This window comes from Monodelphis domestica, chromosome 4 (assembly GCF_027887165.1).
Source record: "Monodelphis domestica isolate mMonDom1 chromosome 4, mMonDom1.pri, whole genome shotgun sequence".
NCBI classification, from domain to species: Eukaryota; Metazoa; Chordata; class Mammalia; order Didelphimorphia; family Didelphidae; genus Monodelphis; species Monodelphis domestica.
The window spans coordinates 346,225,435-346,244,709 of NC_077230.1; the positions used below are offsets into that span (position 1 = coordinate 346,225,435).

At 36.5% G+C, this 19,275-nt stretch overlaps 1 protein-coding gene across 6 annotated transcripts in view; it reads left to right on the top strand.

Moving 5' to 3' along the window:
• Positions 1–19,275, top strand: part of C2CD3 (C2 domain containing 3 centriole elongation regulator) — a 176,429-nt gene that overhangs the window by 58,792 nt on the left and 98,362 nt on the right. For all 6 annotated transcript variants that reach the window (XM_007490990.3, XM_007490993.3, XM_056794986.1 and 3 more), the window contains 5 exons: positions 7,889–8,007; positions 9,013–9,132; positions 15,668–16,162; positions 17,050–17,201; positions 18,638–18,881. In XM_007490990.3, the coding sequence (XP_007491052.2) occupies positions 7,889–8,007; positions 9,013–9,132; positions 15,668–16,162; positions 17,050–17,201; positions 18,638–18,881 (1,130 nt within the window). The remainder of the gene's footprint in view (positions 1–7,888; positions 8,008–9,012; positions 9,133–15,667; positions 16,163–17,049; positions 17,202–18,637; positions 18,882–19,275) is intronic.

The window sequence follows — 19,275 nt, forward strand, 5'->3', positions numbered from 1 at the left end:
TCTTTTTGGTGAGCAGGATAGAGGGGATGAGGGTTGAGAAAAAAATGCAAATCTCATGAAAAGAAAAGAAAATTTTAATTTAAGAAAAGAAATGTCCTGGTTGCCTAGTCAAATATTTAGTCAGCAGCTTTACCCAACACAAAAACAACTGTTTCAAAAGCCAAAGCAGCTTTTCCGTTGATTTTTTATCTTGTATAAGTCACTTTACAACCTTTAGCTGTAGCTTTGACAATTATAAGATGAATTAGTTTAACTAGATGATCTCTCAGATCACTGGAATTAGAGTCTGAAGACCTGGTTTCATCTCTTAACTGGTTCATATAACCTGTATGATCTTGGGCAAGCCAGAAGAGAAGAATGGATGACATAAACTTTAATGTCCCTTCTAGCTCTAAAATTCTATCCTCTATTTCTAAAGACTTTTCCAGAGAACCGAAGTTTAAGAGGGTATCCTAACCTCCCAGAGAACAGAGTCTACCTTTAAAAAGACTAGGAAAATGAGCAGACATCCAAAAAAATACCTAACTTTAGAGAATTTTTATAGAGACAGAGCAAGGCACAGACACAGAAGGGGACAGTGAAAGGAAAGCAAACTCACATAAAGTCCAAAAGAAAAATGTGAATTGGACTCAGATTCTGGAAGTGATTAAAAAGGATTTCAAAAATCATTTAAGAGAATCAGAGGAAAAATGGGGAAGAGAAATAAAAATAATGCAAGAAGAAATGGGCCAAATGAAAAAAGAGGCTGAAAGCTGACAGGAAAATCATTAGAATTAATTAAACATTAGAATTTGGCAACTAGAAGCTAATGACTCCATAAGACATCAAAAACAAAAAAAAACAAAGTCAAAGGCTAATGACTCCATAAGACATCAAAAACAAAAAAAACAAAGTCAAAAGAATGGGGGGGGGGGGGGGGGGGGGACAAAAGAAAACCTGAAATACCTGATTGAAAAAACAACTGACCTGGAAAATAGATCAAAGAGAGACAATTTAAGGATTATTGGACTACCTGAAAGCCATGATCCCTTAAATTTTTTACTGAATGACCTAGAGCCCCAAACCCAAAAAGACAAACTGAAAGCAGCCAGAAAGAAGCAATTCTAATACCACAGAGCTACAATCATAATCACAGAGGACTTAGTAGCTTCCACATTAAAGAATCAGAAGGCATGGAATATGATATTCAGGGAGGCAAAAAATCTAAGTTTGCAACACTTATCCAGCAAAATTGAGTATAATGTTTCAGAGGGGGAAAATGATCATTCAGTAAAAAAGATTTCCAAGCATTCCTGAGGAAAAGACCAGACCTAAACAATTTGAAGTCCAAACATAAGACCAAGAAAAGCCTAAAAAGGTAAATAAGAAAGAAAAAATTTAAGGGACTCAACAAGGTCAAACTGCGTGTAAAGAGGATATTTGAAATTCTTTAATATTCTAATTAGTAGTAGAACAGTTAAAAGGACTACACTTAGACAGAGGGTGGGGAGATAAGTCAACGTGATATACGAAAATAAATAAAGTGGTGAAAAATGGGATTGCACTGAGAGAAGAAGGAAAGGAGAGATGGAATGGGGTTAAGAATATAGCGTGAAGTGGCATAAAAAATGACTACAATAGAGCGGAGGGTGAAGGTAGTGAAGAACAGTGTTTAAACTTTACTCTCATAATAATTGACTCAGAGAGAGAATAGCAACCATACTCATTGGGATATAAAACCCTATCTTACTCTACAGAGTAGAAGGGGAATAAACAAGGGAAAGGGGTGGTGCTAATAGAGTGAGGGGGAGAGGGAGTATAAAAAGCAAAACACTGGTGAAGAATAGAGTGAAAGGAAAAAGAGCAAGATCAAAAGGGAAAAATGGTATAGCCTCTAAATTTTTAAAGGAGAAATTACATGAACTTCAGGAAGAAATAGACAGTAAAACAATATATTGGGGTCCTCAACTTCCTCCTTTCAGATCTAGATAAATCAAACAATAAATAAATAAACAAACAAAAAACAAGGGAAGGAAATGAACGAGATCTTAGAAAATTTAGAACTAATAGATCTCTGGAGAGAATTGAGTGGCATTAGAAAGGAATATATCTTTTCAGCAGTAAATGACCATTTATTAGGGCATAAAAACTTCACAAACAAATGTAGAAAAGGAGAAATAATAAATGCATCCTTTTCAGATCATAAAGCAATAAAAATTATATTCAATAAAGCTCCATGAAAAGATAGATCAAAAATTGATTGGAGACTAAATAATCTAATGCTAAAAAAGGATGGGTCAAAAACAAATCATTGGGGGGCAGCTGGGTAGCTCATGGATTGAGATCCAGGCCTAGAGATGGGGGGAGGGGGGGGTCCTAGGTTCAAATCTGGCCTCAGACACTTCCCAACTGTGTGACCCTGAGCAAGTCACTTAACCCCCATTGCCTAGCCCTTACCACTCTTCTGCCTTGGTACCAATACACAGTATTGATTCCAAGATGGAAGGTAAGAGTTTTATTTTTTTTAATCATAGAAATAATTTTAATAATGAAAATGACAATGAGAAGACAATATATCAAAATTTATGGGATACAGCCAAAGCAATACTTAGGGGAAATTTTACATCTCTAAACAATTACATCAATAAAATAGAGGAAATGCATTTCAATGAATTGGGTATGCAACTAAAAAATAGAAAAAGAACAAATTAAAAATCCTCATTTAAAGACTAAAAATCATAGGAGAAATTAATAAAATTGAAAGTAAGAGAACCACTGAACTAATAAATAAGACCAGGAATTGGTTTTATGCAAAAAGAAAAGAAAATAGAGTATTGGTTAATTTAATTTTTAAAAAAGGAAATAATAAAACCGCCAATGAAGAAAAAATTAAAGCAACCATTAGTAGCTATTTTGACCAATAAATCTGACAATCTAAGTGAAATGGATGAATATTTACAAAAATGCAAATTGTCCAGGTTAGCAAAAGAGGAAATGGAATCCTTAAATAATTCCTTATCAGAAAAAGAAATTAAACAAGCTATCCATAAACTCCCTAAGAAAAAATCCCCAAGGCAGATTGATTCACAAGTGAATTCTATTGAACATTTAAAGAACAATTAATCCCAATACTACATAAACTATTTGGGAAAATAGGCAAAAAAGGAGTCCTACCAAATTCTTTTCATGAAACTAATATGGTTCCATTACCTAATCCAGGAAGAACAAAAACAAAAAAGGAAAATTATTGACCAGTTTCATTAATGAATATAGATTTTAAGAAATTTAAATAAGATACTACCAAGGAGAATATAGCAATATATCACAAGGACCATTTTATATGATCAGGTGGGATTTACACCAGGAATGCAGGGCTGGTATGATATTAGGAAAACTATCAGCATAATTAACCATATCAATAACCAAAAAATAGAAATCATATGATTATCTCAATAGCGGCAGGGAAAGCCTCCAACAAAATACAACACCCATTTCTATTAACACTAGAAAGCATGGGAATAAATGGGTCATTCCTTAAAATGATAAGTTGTATTTATCTAAAACCTTCATTATGTATCATCTTCAATGGGGATAAATTAGAAGCATTCCCAATAAGATCAGAAGTGAAGCAAGAATGCCTGTTATCACCATTATTATTTAATATTGTACTAGAAATGCTAGCTTTAGTAATAAGGGAAGAAAAAGAAATTGAAGGAATTAAAGTAGGCAGTAAGGAAACTAATTTTTTATTCTTTACAAATGATATGTTAGAGAATAAGCTAAAAAACTAATTAAAACAATAGCTTTAGTAAAGTTGCAAGATACAAAATAAATCCGCATAAATCATTAGAATTTCTACATATTATCAGCAAAGTCCAACAGCAAAAGTTAGAAAGAAAAATTCCATTTTAAATCACTCTAAACAACATAAAATACTTGGGAATATACTTGCCAAGACAAGCACAACAATTATATGAACACAATTACAAAACACTTTTCACACAGTCAGATCTAAATAATTGGAAAAATATTAATTGTTCATGGGTAGGCTGAACTAATATAAGAATGACAATACTACTTAAATTTATTCAGTGCCATACCAATCAAACTACCAAATAATTATTTTTTAGAACTGGAAAAAAATAGTTAACAAAATTCATCTGGAAAAGCAAAAGGTCAAGAATATCAAGGGAACTAATAAAAAAAATGTGAAGGAAGGAGGCCTAGCAATACCACATCTCAAACTATGGTATTGGCTAAGGAATAGAATGGTAGCTCAATAGAACAGATTAGATACACAATATATAGAGGTAAATGACCTTGGCAATCTAGTGTTTGATAAACCCAACGATGCAACTTACTATTTAACAAAAAACAGGTGGGAAAATTGGAAAACAGTATAGCAGAAGCTAGGTATAGACCAACATCTCATACCCTATATCAAGATAAGATCAAAATGTATATATAATTTACATGTAAAGAACAATACCATAACCAAATTAGAGGAACACAGAAGTTTACTTGGCAGATCTTTGGAGAAGGGAAGAATTTATGGTCAGACAAAAGATTGAGAGTATTATAAAATGTAAAATGAGTAATTTTGATTATGTTAAATTTAAAAGGTTTTCTACAAACAAAACTAACCAAAATTAGAAGGGAAACAAACTGGAGAAAAAATTTTATAACAAATATTTCTGATTAAGGTTAATTTCTCAAATTTGTAAAGAACTAAGTAAAATTTATAAGAATACAAGCCATTCCCAAGTTGACAAATGGTCAAAGGATATGAACAAGCAATATACAGATGAAGAAATTGAAGCCATCAATAATCATATGGAAAAATGTTCTAAATCAGTCTTGATTAGAGAAATGCGAATTTAAAAAATGCTGAGGTACCATCTTATACCTATCAGATTGACCAATATGATAATAAAGGAAAGTGATAAATGTTGGAAGGGATATGACAAAATTGGGACACTAATGCATTGTTGATGGAGTTATATGAAGTGATCCAACCATTATGGAGGGCAATTTGGAACTATATCCAATGGACTAATAAACTGCATAACCTTTGCTCCAGTAATACCTCTACTGGGTCTGTATCCCAAAGAAATAAATTTTAAAAAGGAAATGATGTACATTGTACACAGTAACAGCAATATTGGACATATCACCTGTGAAAACTTGACTACTTTCAGCAATGCAGTGATTTGGGATAATCCTGAAAGACTTATGATGGGGAATACTAGCCACCTCCAGAGAAAGAACTATTGAAGTCATCTTTCCACATCAGTGTATCTTTGGTCTTATTTTGGGGTTTTGGTTATGTATGAGTTTTCTCTTACAATATTGACCAATATGGAATTGTGTTTTGCATTGACAATAAAAAATTTTTAAAATTCCATATAATAAAAGATCTTCTCATGTCTATAGAAATATTTCCTACTCATAATTTAATGATGAAATATCTAGGAAAAAATACTATGAGTTTTGAGTGAACAAAGTTAATATGGCCTAAGGAGCAATTAGTTGTTGTTTGTAAGTCATGTCTGACTCTTCTTTATCTCATTTAAAGTTTTCTTGGTAAAGATACTAAAGAAAGGGTAGCTAGGTTGATCAGTAGATTGAGAGCTAGGCCTAGAGACAGGAGGTCTTGGGTTCAATTCTGCCCAAAGACACTTTCTAGCTGTATGACTCTGAGCAAGTAACTATCCTCATTGCCAATTAAACTCAAGTCCTACTTACTCCAGGCCCTGTGCTCTATCCACTCCACCATCTTAGTTGTCCTCCTAAGGAGTAAAGGAATAAACAAATTAAGTCTAATATGATCCTAAGAACCAGGGGAGACACAAAGATAAAACATACTCACTTAAAGAATGTTCAGTCTTAAAGTACTAACAGAATTAGAACACACGTTGTTGAGTTGTTTTAATAACATCCAATTCCTCATGACCGCATTTTGGGGATTTTTTGGTATAGACATTAGAATCGTGTGCCATTTCTTACTCTAGCTCATTTTACATTGAGGAACACAAGCAAACAGGGTTAAGTGACTTGCACAGGATCATATAACTAGGAAGTATCTGAGTATCTGAGGTCATATTTCCTGATTCCAAGCCCATGCTCTATTCCCAAATCCATCTGAATATATGATATGGATATGAATCAATTAACAACTTTGCTGCTCAAAAAACTTGAATGGTTCAAATTTCTCCAATTAGGAGGCTATTACAATAATGCAGACAGGATATGATGAATTCTGAACGAGGGTGGGCGCTATTTGAGTGGAGAGAAGAAGAGTTATATGTGAGATGTTATAAAGGCAGAAATAGCAAGACCTGAAATGAATAATAAGGAAATGGGTTTTGATTGATAATATATGTATAACCCAGTGGAATTGCTTGTCAACTCCAGGAGGGTGTAGGGATGAGGGGAGGGAGAAAGCATGAATCATGTAACCATAGAAAAGTTTTTAAAAGAACATTTAAAATAAAAAGAAAAGAAATTGCAAGAATTGGTAACTGATTATGAACAAGAATGAGAAGTCAAGTAGGGCCCTGAGGTCGTGAATCTGGGTGATAGGAAGATAATGGTGCCCTTGACAACAATAGAGAAGTTTGTGAAGAGGTTGGATTTGGGGAGACAGTGAGTTCTGTTTTTGACATTGGTTTTGAGATGTCTAGATGACACCCAGTTCCAAATGTCCAACAAACATTTGACAGTATAGAACATGATATTGAATTGGAGAAATATCAAATGTGAAAATACTTCTGGCACCAAACAGAACACATTTCATCCCTCTTTTACGTAAGTTTTCAAATACTTGAAAACTATAATATCCCTTCTAAGTCTTCTGTACAAAACATGGCCAGGCACAACATTTTCCATACACAGTATTACATATCTCACCTCTTTGCTTTGTGCAAGTGGTTTCCAGCCTGGAGTGTTCTTCCCCTCTACCTCTTCACAGAGTCCTAGGCTTCCTTCAAAGCATGGCTCAGATGCAGTCTGTCTTCAAAAAAGTCCATTCTTGATCCCCTTAGTTACTCGAGTCTGACTCTCTTGAACTTCTGTTATTACAGGTGAACACGTTCTTTTTATTCAATAGAATATAAACTCCTTAAGGATATCAATATCAATATCACTAGCACCTAGAACAATGCTTTGCACTTAGTAGGTGCTGTCTATATTGACTTTTAAGGATGGGAAGTATTTCACCAGGCATAGATGGAATTAGGGTTATAAAGATATTACAGGCCTGAACAAAGTTAGGGAGTAGAAACACACCATGTATCTGAATTAAGGTAAACAGTCCAGTTTAGTATAATCTCTCAGACCTCATCTTCATTCTCTTTAAAAATGAGAGAATTGCTCCCATAGAAAGAGTGCTGAGTATTGGAGTCAGAGAACTCGGGCTCAAATATCACCTATCACCCATATGACCTATGGGTTGACCTACATGGCTTCTTTGGTCTCTTCTAGCTCTAATTCAATGATCTTATGAACCTTAAACTTTAAAGGGAGTTAGAAGTGAGACATATTTAATACTATTGGAAAACCATATTGTATCTAGTCCACAGACTACATGATGAAATCTGGCCTGCCACTTGCTTAGCAGTAGCTGGGTTTTGAGATGTAGGTTGTAGGCCCCTGTTTTAGATCAGAGAGAGCTTTCAATTAAGCTGAAAATTTGGAATTGATCCTGTAGGCTGCAAGCTCAACTAAGTGAAATCAGGGAGTAGAATGGTCAAAACTGGACTTCAGGAAGATGAATCTGGCAATAATACATAGAATGGATTAGAAGTAGAAGAGTGGAACATGGATTGTGAAGAAAAAAAATTAGGCAACTTCATTTCCTATATAGGTAATCAGATGCCTATGCCTTATTTGTTTATTTTTTCCATTTCAGTAGTGAAATTTCAGCAGCGATATGTCTTCCCCATAAATTTTGATGGAGCAATGATAGAACACTGGTGGAAATCTGATCTCACTTTCAAAATTTACATGAAAAGAAACACACAGAAAAAGGTACTTCAACATGACGCTTATTCCTTCTCTCTCTCTCTCTCTCTCTCTCTCTCTCTCTCTCTCTCTCTCTCTCTCTCTCTCTCTCTCTGTCTCTCTCTCTCTCTGTCTCTCTCTCTCTCTCTCTGTCTCTCTCTCTCTCTCTCTCTCTTTCTCTCCTCCTCTCATACCTATTCAAACTATTTATAGGTTTAATTATTCTCAGAAATGTCCATCAAAACTAACACCTGGAGAAGCCACTTTAAAAATTACATGTTAGATAGATAGGTCTCTTTGTTGCAAATCCTTCTCAAATCCCTACAACTAAAAGTAATCTTTTTCTTCCTCAAAATTTTTTGTAGAAAATTTTTCTCAATTTCTCCTTATATTCTGTATGAAATATTAGTATCAAAGATTTAGTACTAGAAGGGATATCAGTGGTCACTTCATCAACCCCTCTCCTTTTCTAGGAATGGAAACTAAAGCCTGAAAAAGTTAAGTGACTTGTCTAGTGTCTCTCCTAAAGAAAGTGTCATAGAGTGAGGATTTGAACCCAGGTCACTAACTCCAAGTCCACTGTTCTTTCCACTGTTTCATGCTGCTTTTCAAATATATGTACATGTTGCATCTCCCATCTACACCTCTCAAAAAAAGAAAAAAACTAAATTCTTTAAGGACAATGTTTATATTACTTGTACACTAAGCCTATAGCCCTACCCATCCTAGTCCCTTAATAAATGTTTGTTGAATCATTGAAAGGCATATCATTAGTGACTGTCTTTGAGAATTTGTTGACAAGATCATGTAATGTAAAGAAAAATAGGAAAAATGAGAGATGTGGGAAATTTTTAGAGAGAAAAGTGAATTTAGTTTGAGATATGGTATGTTTTCTTCTATCACTGAAATATTTAAGTTTGCCAACAGAAAAGTTAGATTTCTTCCCCAAATCTTTTTATTCTCACCTATAATATAACATCATCTTTGGACCTTCAGAGGTTTAACATAGCTTTTCTTTCCTCTTCATTTTAGGCAGAGTTAATTGGCTCAGCACTCTTTCCTCTGCAAGAGGTCATTTGCTCACAACACCTCTCTTTCAGTGGCCAGCTGCCCATGGAGGAAAAAAGCCAGACATCAATTGGACCTCTCAAGGTACATAAATATTATCATAGATCTGCTGCATGCTGCTGAGGATCAGTGCCTTTTACAATGCCTAATCTGTTCCCATTACCATCAATCTTGTTTTCCCTTGCTCTGAACAGTCAATCAACTGGGTCATTTCCATGTAAACTCCCTCTTTCTTATGCTCTAATTCTTGTGACTCAATGTTTCTAATTGATGATATATAAATTTCCTTTTCTTGCTACCACTCATCTTTGACCAACTTATCCCTATGCTTCCTCAGGGTTCTATTCTATCTAACCTTTATCCCTTCTGAAACCCTACTAAATTGTTAGCATACTGCCCTTCATCCTAGAGATCTTTCACTTTTGTGTGTGTGTGTGTGTGCTTATACAAGCTTAGGTCTTTGAATGAATGAATGAATATTAAGTGTTTACTATATGCCAAGCACTTTACTAAGTTCTAGAGATACAGATAGAAAAAGAAAAGAAGACACTACATACCCTTAAGGAACTCATATTAAACTGGGAGCAATAGCACATATAGAAGAATTCAACTACAAGGCAGATACAAACACCAGAGGTTCTTTCTTGAGAACTAAATCATCCCTCATCACTCCCTCCTTTCTGATTGCTCCTTTTCTTGTTCTCCCTTACATGCTGGTTCAAAAAGAGGAATGAATATACTCTTTACTTTCAACTTCTTTTAAACCCTTCCTATGTTGCTATTACTTTAGCAATCTTACTTTTTTTAAGGTTCACTACATTTGTCTCTGTATCCTATTTGAATCCTCATTGCTGTGATTTGCCTGTATCTGTGTTATTCTTTCTTCTTTTTCATGAAGTTCAATCCCTACTTCACAGTCTATCTCAGTGACTTAACCCTGTCTTCATCCTGGGTAATGGAATCATATTAATTGTCCTCTTGATCATTCTGGGTATACTCCCAATTCATTGACCTTCTCAACTCTCATGAACTGCATGTCCATTTTACTTGTCATATTTTATGCCTCATAATCACCCAAAACTGATTCATCTATACTCTTGAGCTTTGCAATTCTACTTGAAAAATAAATCTCTTGACTTCCCATCCCTCACCTGCTCACTCTTCCTAAATGTATTCTTCTATTTCTTTGCAACCTTCATTTGTTCCATCCTCCATTTCCCTAGTTTGTTATCAGCTCTGACCTCACTATCTTCCCTTCATATTCTGAGTACAATTCAAATACACATTGATGCTGACTACAGTATACTGTCTTCTTCTCTTAAGTCCCTTGACCCTTTGTCCTTCTGCTATTAATGTCCTGACATTCATCAGCACTAGGTCACCCCACTTTCCACCTTCTTCAGCCTTCCTCCTGAACTGCTGAATGTTGTTCAACCTACAAATTCACACTATATAAGCTTAATTGTGTCCACACTTCCATACAACTGTTCTTTTATCTTTGCCTGACTATCATGCTCCCAGATGTGACTATTTCCCACTTTTCCCACTGCCTTCAATCCCCAAACAACCTTCCCAGCTTCTGTCTGTTCCCACAGCAGATGACCTTGCTTCCTACTTCACTGATCATCAAGATCACCTTTTTTGAGCTTCATCTTTCCTGATCACACCTTAAAGGTCATCCCTTTTTTCACTTTTCTCCAATTATTTCTTAATTGCCAAAGTTATTGAACTTTTCTCCATCCTCATCCTTTTCTTGAGCCTTCTAGACTACTGCATTTAACAGTAGCTAGCATTTATACATCACTTTAAGGATTTCAAAGTGTTTTGCATATGTTATTGAATCAAAACTGTTGACCCCTTTCTCCTCCTGGATGTTCTCTACTTTGTTGACTTTCCTGCCTCCACTGTCTCTTAGTTCTCCTGTTGAACTGTTGCCTCTCAAACTCCTTTACTATACTCCCCTAAGTTACATCCATTTTGGATGCACCCCAGGAATTCTATATTATCCCCTCTTCTTGTTTCTTTCTACACTCTTACTTGGTGATTGCACATCTACATATCCAGCTCTTTTCTAGCCTACAGTCCTGCATCACAAACAGCCTTCAAATTTCTCAAACTGGGCCTCCCATAAACATCTCCAGTCCACCATGTTCAATGCAGAATTTATCTTTCTCCCCAGGATTCTCCTGCCTTCCAAACTTCATTTAGAACTCTAGCATCCTCCCAATCCACCCAGCTTACAAGCCCATAACCATCCTCAACTCATCTCCCTCGTTCTATAAATCCAGTCTATTGTCAGATTTATTTCTTATATTTGTACTCTTTCAGTCCACACAAACAGTACTAGTTTGTGCCTTCATTACCTCACACTTGGACTGTCTACTTAGTGAGTAGTTTTTCAGTTGTGCCTAGCACTTTCTACCCAGTTGGGATTTTCTTGGCAAAGATTCTAAAGTGGTTTACCATTTCCTTCCCCAGCTCATTTTACAGATGAGGAAACTTAAGACCAACAGAATGAAATGACTTGCCCAGGGTCAGGCAGCTAGAAAGTATCTGAGGCCAGATATGAATTCGTGGAGCTGAGTCTTCCTGACTCCTGGCATAGCACTATATTCACTGTGCCACCTAACTGTCTCAGACTATATACCACTATAGCTTTATAATTGATCTCCCTGAAGCAAGTCTCTACCAACTATAATACATTCTTACAGGTGGCAAGCTTAGATCTCATTGTGTTAGTCCCCTACTGGATACACTCTGGCTTCCTGTTACCTCTAAATTAACATAAATTCTTCTTTTTGACATTCAAAGCTCTTATATTAGCAATGGCTAATATTTATATAAGGCTTCAACATTTACAAATTGTTTTATATGTATTATCATGTACTGTCGGGATTTGAGTTCAAGTCTTAATGGGTCCAAATCCTGTGTTCAATCTAGTCTGCCTGGCTTCTTGTTTTTCCTTGCTTATTATACATTACTCCTGCTGCACCCTTTACAGTATAACTGTACTGGTCTACTTGCGATTCCTCACACACATCTCAAATACCTTTCAATGACTATTCATTATGCCTGGAATTCTCTTCCTCCTCCCCTAAATATTTCAGACTCTGGGGTCCTTTTCCAAATTAAGCTGAAATATCTTCTTTTGTAGGAGTCTTTGTCCAGTCCCCATAGCTACTAATGCAGCTCTGAGATTATTTTCCTTCTACTCTGTGTATATTTTGTACATATCTAGTTATTTACATTTTGTCTCCCATGTTAGAATGTGATTTCTTAATGATCATCTTTACCTAGTAATTCCCAAACCTAAATATCCAAATTCTGTCTTTCTCCTGAACTCATTCCTGCATTGCCAGCTCCCTATGGGGCATCTTCATGTGAATGTTCCTTCCACATCTCTAGCTCAAGATGTCCAAGTTCAAAACTCATCTTTTCTGCTAAATCTCCACCTTCACCAAACTTCCAATTCTTTCGGTATTAGAGTCAGCCATATTCTCATTTACTTAGGTTCATAACCTAAAGTAATCATTTATTCTTCTTCCTTAACTTTGTCACGTCACTGCCTTCATATGCCCCCATAATGAACATCCATTCAGCTGTTGATTCTTTTCGGTTCTACACCACATACATTATTCATTCTCCTCCCACAAGCTCACTGTTCTGGTTCAGGATGTCATTATTTCTCATCTGAGCTACTATAATAACCTTATTCATCTTTGTCACCAATGTGTTTTCTCTCCAATCTGTCTTTCATACTTCTACAAAATAATCTTCCTAAGGAGCAGATTTAACCATGTGGTTTCTCTATATGATCATTTTTAGTGGCTTCCTATTGCTTCTAGTGTAACTAACATACAGATTCTCCAGCTAGCTATTTTAAATCCTCTCCAGTTTTTCTGTAATTTGATGTCCTTTGAGTCTTATTTCATATTATCCCCCGCCATATGTTCTACATTTTGAACAAATAGCCCTTCCCCAAGTCCAATGTTCATTTAACTAAGCTGACCCTTATGCCTAGAATGTTCTTCCTCCTCATTTCCAAATGATCAAAAAGCATGTGTTATCTGGACAAAGGAGTAAGAAACACTATCATTTTTATTAACTCTTCGGCCTTGGGAAGCTATAAAAGTTCACTTTCTTCCAAATGGGACTCTACCTGATATTGCTATCTGAGGCAGTTAATAAGGCATATTTCTTAGTTGTTGAGCACTATAAAAACATGTAAACTCTTACTGAAATGGCTGAATGTAATACAAAGGAAAGGCAAGTCACTGCATTTGGAGTCAAGAAGCCTATTCCAGTACCTACACCACTACTCCTTTAAAAAAAAATTATTGCTATCTTCTGTTTTTGCTTGACCTTCCCATTGTCTTCCTTCCCCCTCCCAAGAGCCATCCCTTATAATAATGAAAGATTAAAAGTTTAGCAAAAACTAACCAACCTTTTTTTTTTTTAAGTTTAACATTCTATTCAATATTCCATATCTCTGGTTCTCTCCCCTAAATGCAAAAGACAAGTGTCTTCTCCTGTCTCTTCTTGGGGCTAGTTTGGTCATTGCAATTTCCTGGCATTCTGTTCTGGTTGTTGTTTTTGTGTTTCTTTCTGGTTAGTTTTTTGTAGTCTTGCCTTAAGTTGTTTTTCTACTTCTACTTACTTTACCTTGCTCTTAACTTTATTACCCTAGGGCAAGTACCTCTTTTCTCCTTTTTAAAAGTTCAGTAATACTTGCACCTCTAAGTCACTGGATCTTTTGAGAATCTACTGAGAATAGGAGTATAAGAAATGGCGCTCCTCAGATAAATGACTTAAAGAGAGTGAAAAAATATTGATGGGAAGAGAACAGGCCCCTTCAACTCAGTCTCAATGGGTAAAGGAATGAGTGCTGCCCTGTGGGGACACTAAAGCACTGGAGGAACAGCTTTGCCTTGTAGATGAGGCCATTTAGCCCTTACTGTCTCCTTTTGACAGCTCTCAGTTCCCTCTTCTGCTCTTCATTCATACATTTATGCTCAATTTTAACTGCTGAGTCTCAGCTTATGTGAATCCTGGTCCCCTACAAATGAGGCAGTGGTAGGCCTGGTATGTGGGGAGACTCGCCCTGATCACATTAGACTTTTTGAGCCCTTGAGCCTCTCACTGTATGGCTGAATTTGTCCCTCCTCCTGGGTCTCTGTCCCCATCTATCATTTGAGGGGTAAACATTCTCCACTAGGTAACACCTGGCTCTTTGATCCCCAAATTCCTGGATAGAATCAAGAACAATATAATTAAGGCATGGAACAAAGTTCCGAACCAAGGACATGACAAACTGTCTGGACTGGTAATGCTCCCTCTCCATCAATTTTATATGTGATTCAAGTAAACTAACTTTTGCAGTTTGCTTGTTATTTTTATTTCCATGGGACTCAAACCCAATAGAAATGATTTGTGTGACAAGGAAATCACTTTAAAAGACTGATATATATTAATTTAAGGTCGCCAAGGAATTCAGCTATGTAATTCCTAAATGAAAACTCAAGTCAGCAGTCAACCTTTTATGGAGTTTTTAATTACAAACAGGAGGAAGAAAGGTGAGAGAGAGAGAGAGAGAGAGAGAGAGAGAGAGAGAGAGAGAGAGAGAGAGAGAGAGAGAGAGAGAGAGAGAGAAGGAAAGGGGAGAGAAGGGAATAGGGCTTAAATACCCCCTCTGTTTAGGCCGGGCCAAAAGGCCCAAGCCCTTAGATAGCTGAGGCAAAGAAAAGAGATCAGTCCCTATCACCCACGTGACCAAAATGGAGAAACAGTCTCAGGGGCCTCCACCTCCAGCTTCCTTCAGAGCAAGCTTCTCAGAGCAAAACCTCTCCAACCACCTTCTCTCCTCAGACCCCGCTATCTTTAAGGAAACCATCTAAGTCCCCTCCCCTCAGTTCTCACATCTACCAATCACTGTCCATGTCTCCCCTGTGCCAATGGTGGTTCTAGTTTAACCCAGGACTGCCCAGAGGTCTGTGGCTTTGCACATGTATGTTGAAGGTCATATTCTCAAATAATTAAATCTTGATCCTTTGCTGCAGCCCTTCCTAAATCCTGTTACCCTGAGTAGGGTGGAGATTGGAAGTTCCAAGACCTGGTTCTGTCATTCCAAGTATCTCTATTGTATCAATTCTAAAATCAATCATGACTCAAAGAACTTCCTGTTCTATGCTTAAGCATAGGTCAAAGCCCTTTCCATTGTTTAGCAAAAGGTTTCTGTCCTAAAGTAGTCTTAGGTAGGGAGGAGAAGGACCCTCCCTACCTAATGTTGGAAATGGGGAAATTTCCAACATTCATAAGTCTAAGAAATTTTAAGGTTTACAATTGCAATGGCAACCATGTTCAAACTACTTTTCATCTAGGAAGTCTTAATCTCAGTTTAGCTTCTCCCCCTTCTTACTGATATGCTCTTTAAAATTACTTTACAAAGAAAATCTAGAAGTTACCACTCTAAATAAATTACTAGCTCAGCATCCCTTCAACCCATCTCCTCCCTTTCAGCCCTGATATTCCATTTCCTGAGATTCCCTCTAATTCCAAAATGTGTCAGATCTTGGATGATATCATGACATTTCAAGTCAACTCTCTCCTCTGTGCTTTACAGGTCTCAGTACAGCTTGCAGGTGATAACAGAGATGTTAGTAGCACAAACTCTAAGACACTCAGTGGTACCCAGCAGCCTCCAGTATGTGTTCCTACAAGCCCAGTCAAACAAACGTTAGGAGGAGGTCAAAGTGCCACCTCTGGCAAAAATCCTCAGGCCCTGACACATGTTAACGAAGAAACTTCAAAGCAAAAACAATACTTAGGACATTGGAGCCCAGATCCAACCTGCCCCACTGGGCCGAAGCTGTCAGTACCCACGGCCTTGTCATCCTTTCACAGTACAGGAATTCTGATGAACAAATCGACACAAGAAAAACCTCTGCTATTACATGTCCTGTTGATGGTACCTGATGGAAAAGACTTTGTTACTGGAACATCTGAAAAGCAGCAAACATGCAATGTATATTTAAACTGTAAATTCTTTAGTACAGAGGAAGTAACAAGATCTGCTATTGTATGGGGCACAACAGAACCAACCTTTAACTTCTCCCAGGTAATAAACATACTCCATCTGCTAAAAGAAAAAATTCCTTAAAGTGTGTCAAGGTAATACACCTTGATGATCTAATTGCTGGGGATTGGCAAGGTTTTCAAGATGGGCCAGTTTTTTATAATACAACTTTCATAATATGATAAAGACAATTCTGATAGGTTCACATTGGCAAAAGACATTAGGCTCTTGCAGCTTAGGTCTTCCCCAAATATATAACCCTTTGCACAGGTTGGGTGTGGTACCTGATAATTCCCATATAGGTGGGGCATGTGACTTGACTACCTGACAGACTGAGTAACTGACTTCTTCCCTCCAACACTGGACCAACAGGAGTAGGAACAATGGGTAACTGAGTCAGTATGTTTTTAGATACATCATTTGTTAAATAAATATTTATTAAGCACCCCTATGTTCAGCCTCTACTGTAGTTCTCTAATAAATTTCATTCATGTAGAGATGACCCTGTTTTCTTGAGGACTATCCCAATGCAACTCAAGCTCTGGTAGATTTTACAAGAGACCTGAGTCCTAGGAATAGACTGTTTCAGTTGTGTTAGGAATAACTAAATTCAGTGTCAAGAAGCATGATGCTAAGATACTAAGGACCAAACACTGGCCCTCTTTCCACCATACCACACTGTCATTATCTTAATTATGAATTATAGTAGTTCAGTTTAATTAAAGGCAATGAGAAAGAGTTGAAAATAATACCAGACAGGTAAGATGGCATAATATTTTGAATGACTTTGAATATACCATTGAATTTGATTTGGGATCTATAGTTTAGTGTTGGACTCCTGACTCCTCAGTCCAAAATTCTTTCTCCTATGAACCATTGAATTCCTACCTATTTATTCTCACATATTCTTTAACAACATTCTCCACTAGGTAACACCTGTCACTTTGACCCCCAAGTATCTAGAAAGACTCAAGAACAATGTAATGGTAATTGAAGCATGGAACAAGGTTCGGAACCCAGGACAGGACAAGCTGCTTGGACTGGTGAAGCTCCCTCTCCATCAGTTTTACATATCATTCAAGTAAATTAACTCATTCAGATTGTTTATGTTTTTCTTCCATGGGACTCAAACTCAGTAGAAATTATTTGTAAGAGGTAGCTAAATGGACACTTCCTAGCTTTGTGACCCTATTTCCTGGCCCTTATTGTTCTTCTGCCGTGGAACCAATATAAAGTATTTATTCTAAAGCAAAAGGCAAGAATTTGGGGGGTTTTTCTTAATGATTTGTAAAAGAGAACAAGATCAGACTACTTTTTTCACCCAGAAAGTCTTTCTCCCAGATTAGTTTCTCCTCTTCTTACTGATGTACTCTTTAAAGTAGCCTTACAAATAAAGACTAAAAGTGACCACTTATACAGATTATTGGCCTAAAATCTTTTCAAGCGTTATACACATTTTGTAGACTCCCAAAAAACTGAGGTAAATGATCAGAGGTAAATGATTTACTTCAGGCAACTGACAAAGCCAGGATTCATCTTCAGGTTCTCTGACTTGCTTATTCTTCTCGAAACACAATACTCATACCCAAATACCTAAAAAGATTAAAGAACATTGGCTTTAGAAGTAGAACAAAGAGAGGTGGCCTTGTAACCAAGGGCAGAGGCTGGGGCCTTGGCAGCACCCCAAGTTCAGATGCCAGCTTTTCTCTCAACTAAGTCTCTTCATTAATATAGGCCTCATCTCCTCTGAAGGGGTGAAGAGGTCTTGCAATTTCTGGCAGCCTTGAAAGCTACATGTTGAATTTTAATACTTACATGGAACAGCAAAAAAAAAAAATATATATATATATATATATATATATATATATATATATAATTGAGATTCATTGCTTTATGATCAGACTTATTTTTTTCAGTTTTTTTTATGTGGAAATCATCATTTCATTTGATTTTAAGTTATGAACAAAAACAAAATTTAAATAAAACCTTAGTAACTAAAAATTGCACCTATTTTCAAAAAAAAAGAAGACAGTGAAACATTGGATTTTGAGTCAAATAAAGGGCCTGAATTTGAATCCTCTGTCTGCTTCTTGACATCTGTATAACCATAAAAAAGTTTCATCTCCCAGGACTTTTGTTTCCTCCTCTGTAAAATGAGGACTTCTGTGGCTTTTTCCAGCTCTAAACCTCTGATCCTATAACAAGACTATTTCTGAGGCTTTTCTAGTTCTAAGTTATATAATTGTAAACAGAAATACAAACAAGTTCACTGATTTTGTCCCCAGATTTTACTGGCGCTCTGAGTACCAGAGCCAAGGTTTGAAAAGAAATCTGTTTTTTGGTGGGAAGATTAGCTGCTATTAGGATCTTTAAATTTTTTATTATAGTTACTTTCACGAGAGCAGATATCAAACCAAAGAATACCAATAAGTAATGACAAGTGTATATATATCCTAGAGAAAAAAGTTTATTGATCATCAACACTAAAAGCTAACTCAAAGTTTCTGCCCTCTTCAGAGACCCCAAGATTTCTCAGCTACTTCTTGAAGCTCAGTACCCAGTGGTCGCAGTGGACAGCTACACACCCGTGATAGATGTGTTCACAGGACATCAGAATGGAAGCCTTCGGGTATTTTTAGCTATGGGCTCTGCTAATCAGATAACAGCCCTACAGAGGTTGAAGAATGAAAATGGATCAGACCCTTCCTACAGCCCCAGGCCAGCTCATTTTCTGGACCAGCCACCTACATCTCCTGTTATGGTAGTATCCAGTTACTTTAATGTGGAAGTTAAACACAGTGAATGAGGACCATAATAATAGCTGGTGAAACCATAATAGCAGAAATTAATCTTTTCATTTTTACATTAAAACTAACAAAGTATTGGAAGATTCTCCCCAACCCCATTCTGGTGCTATGTTATTCAGTCCATAAATGAAAATGTTTCACTCCTCCTGATTACTAAAATGACACATAACCCAATAGAATCTTGTCATGCTGATAAATGAAACCTACAAATAACATTTCCTTTTACTTTATCGGGATATTATGTTACTTAAGCTGTATTATCTTATATGCTAGAAGCAAAGAATCCCAAAAGCTAGTCACAATCTCAGGGTCATCCAGCTTAAATCCTGTTCCAATTTACTAATTACC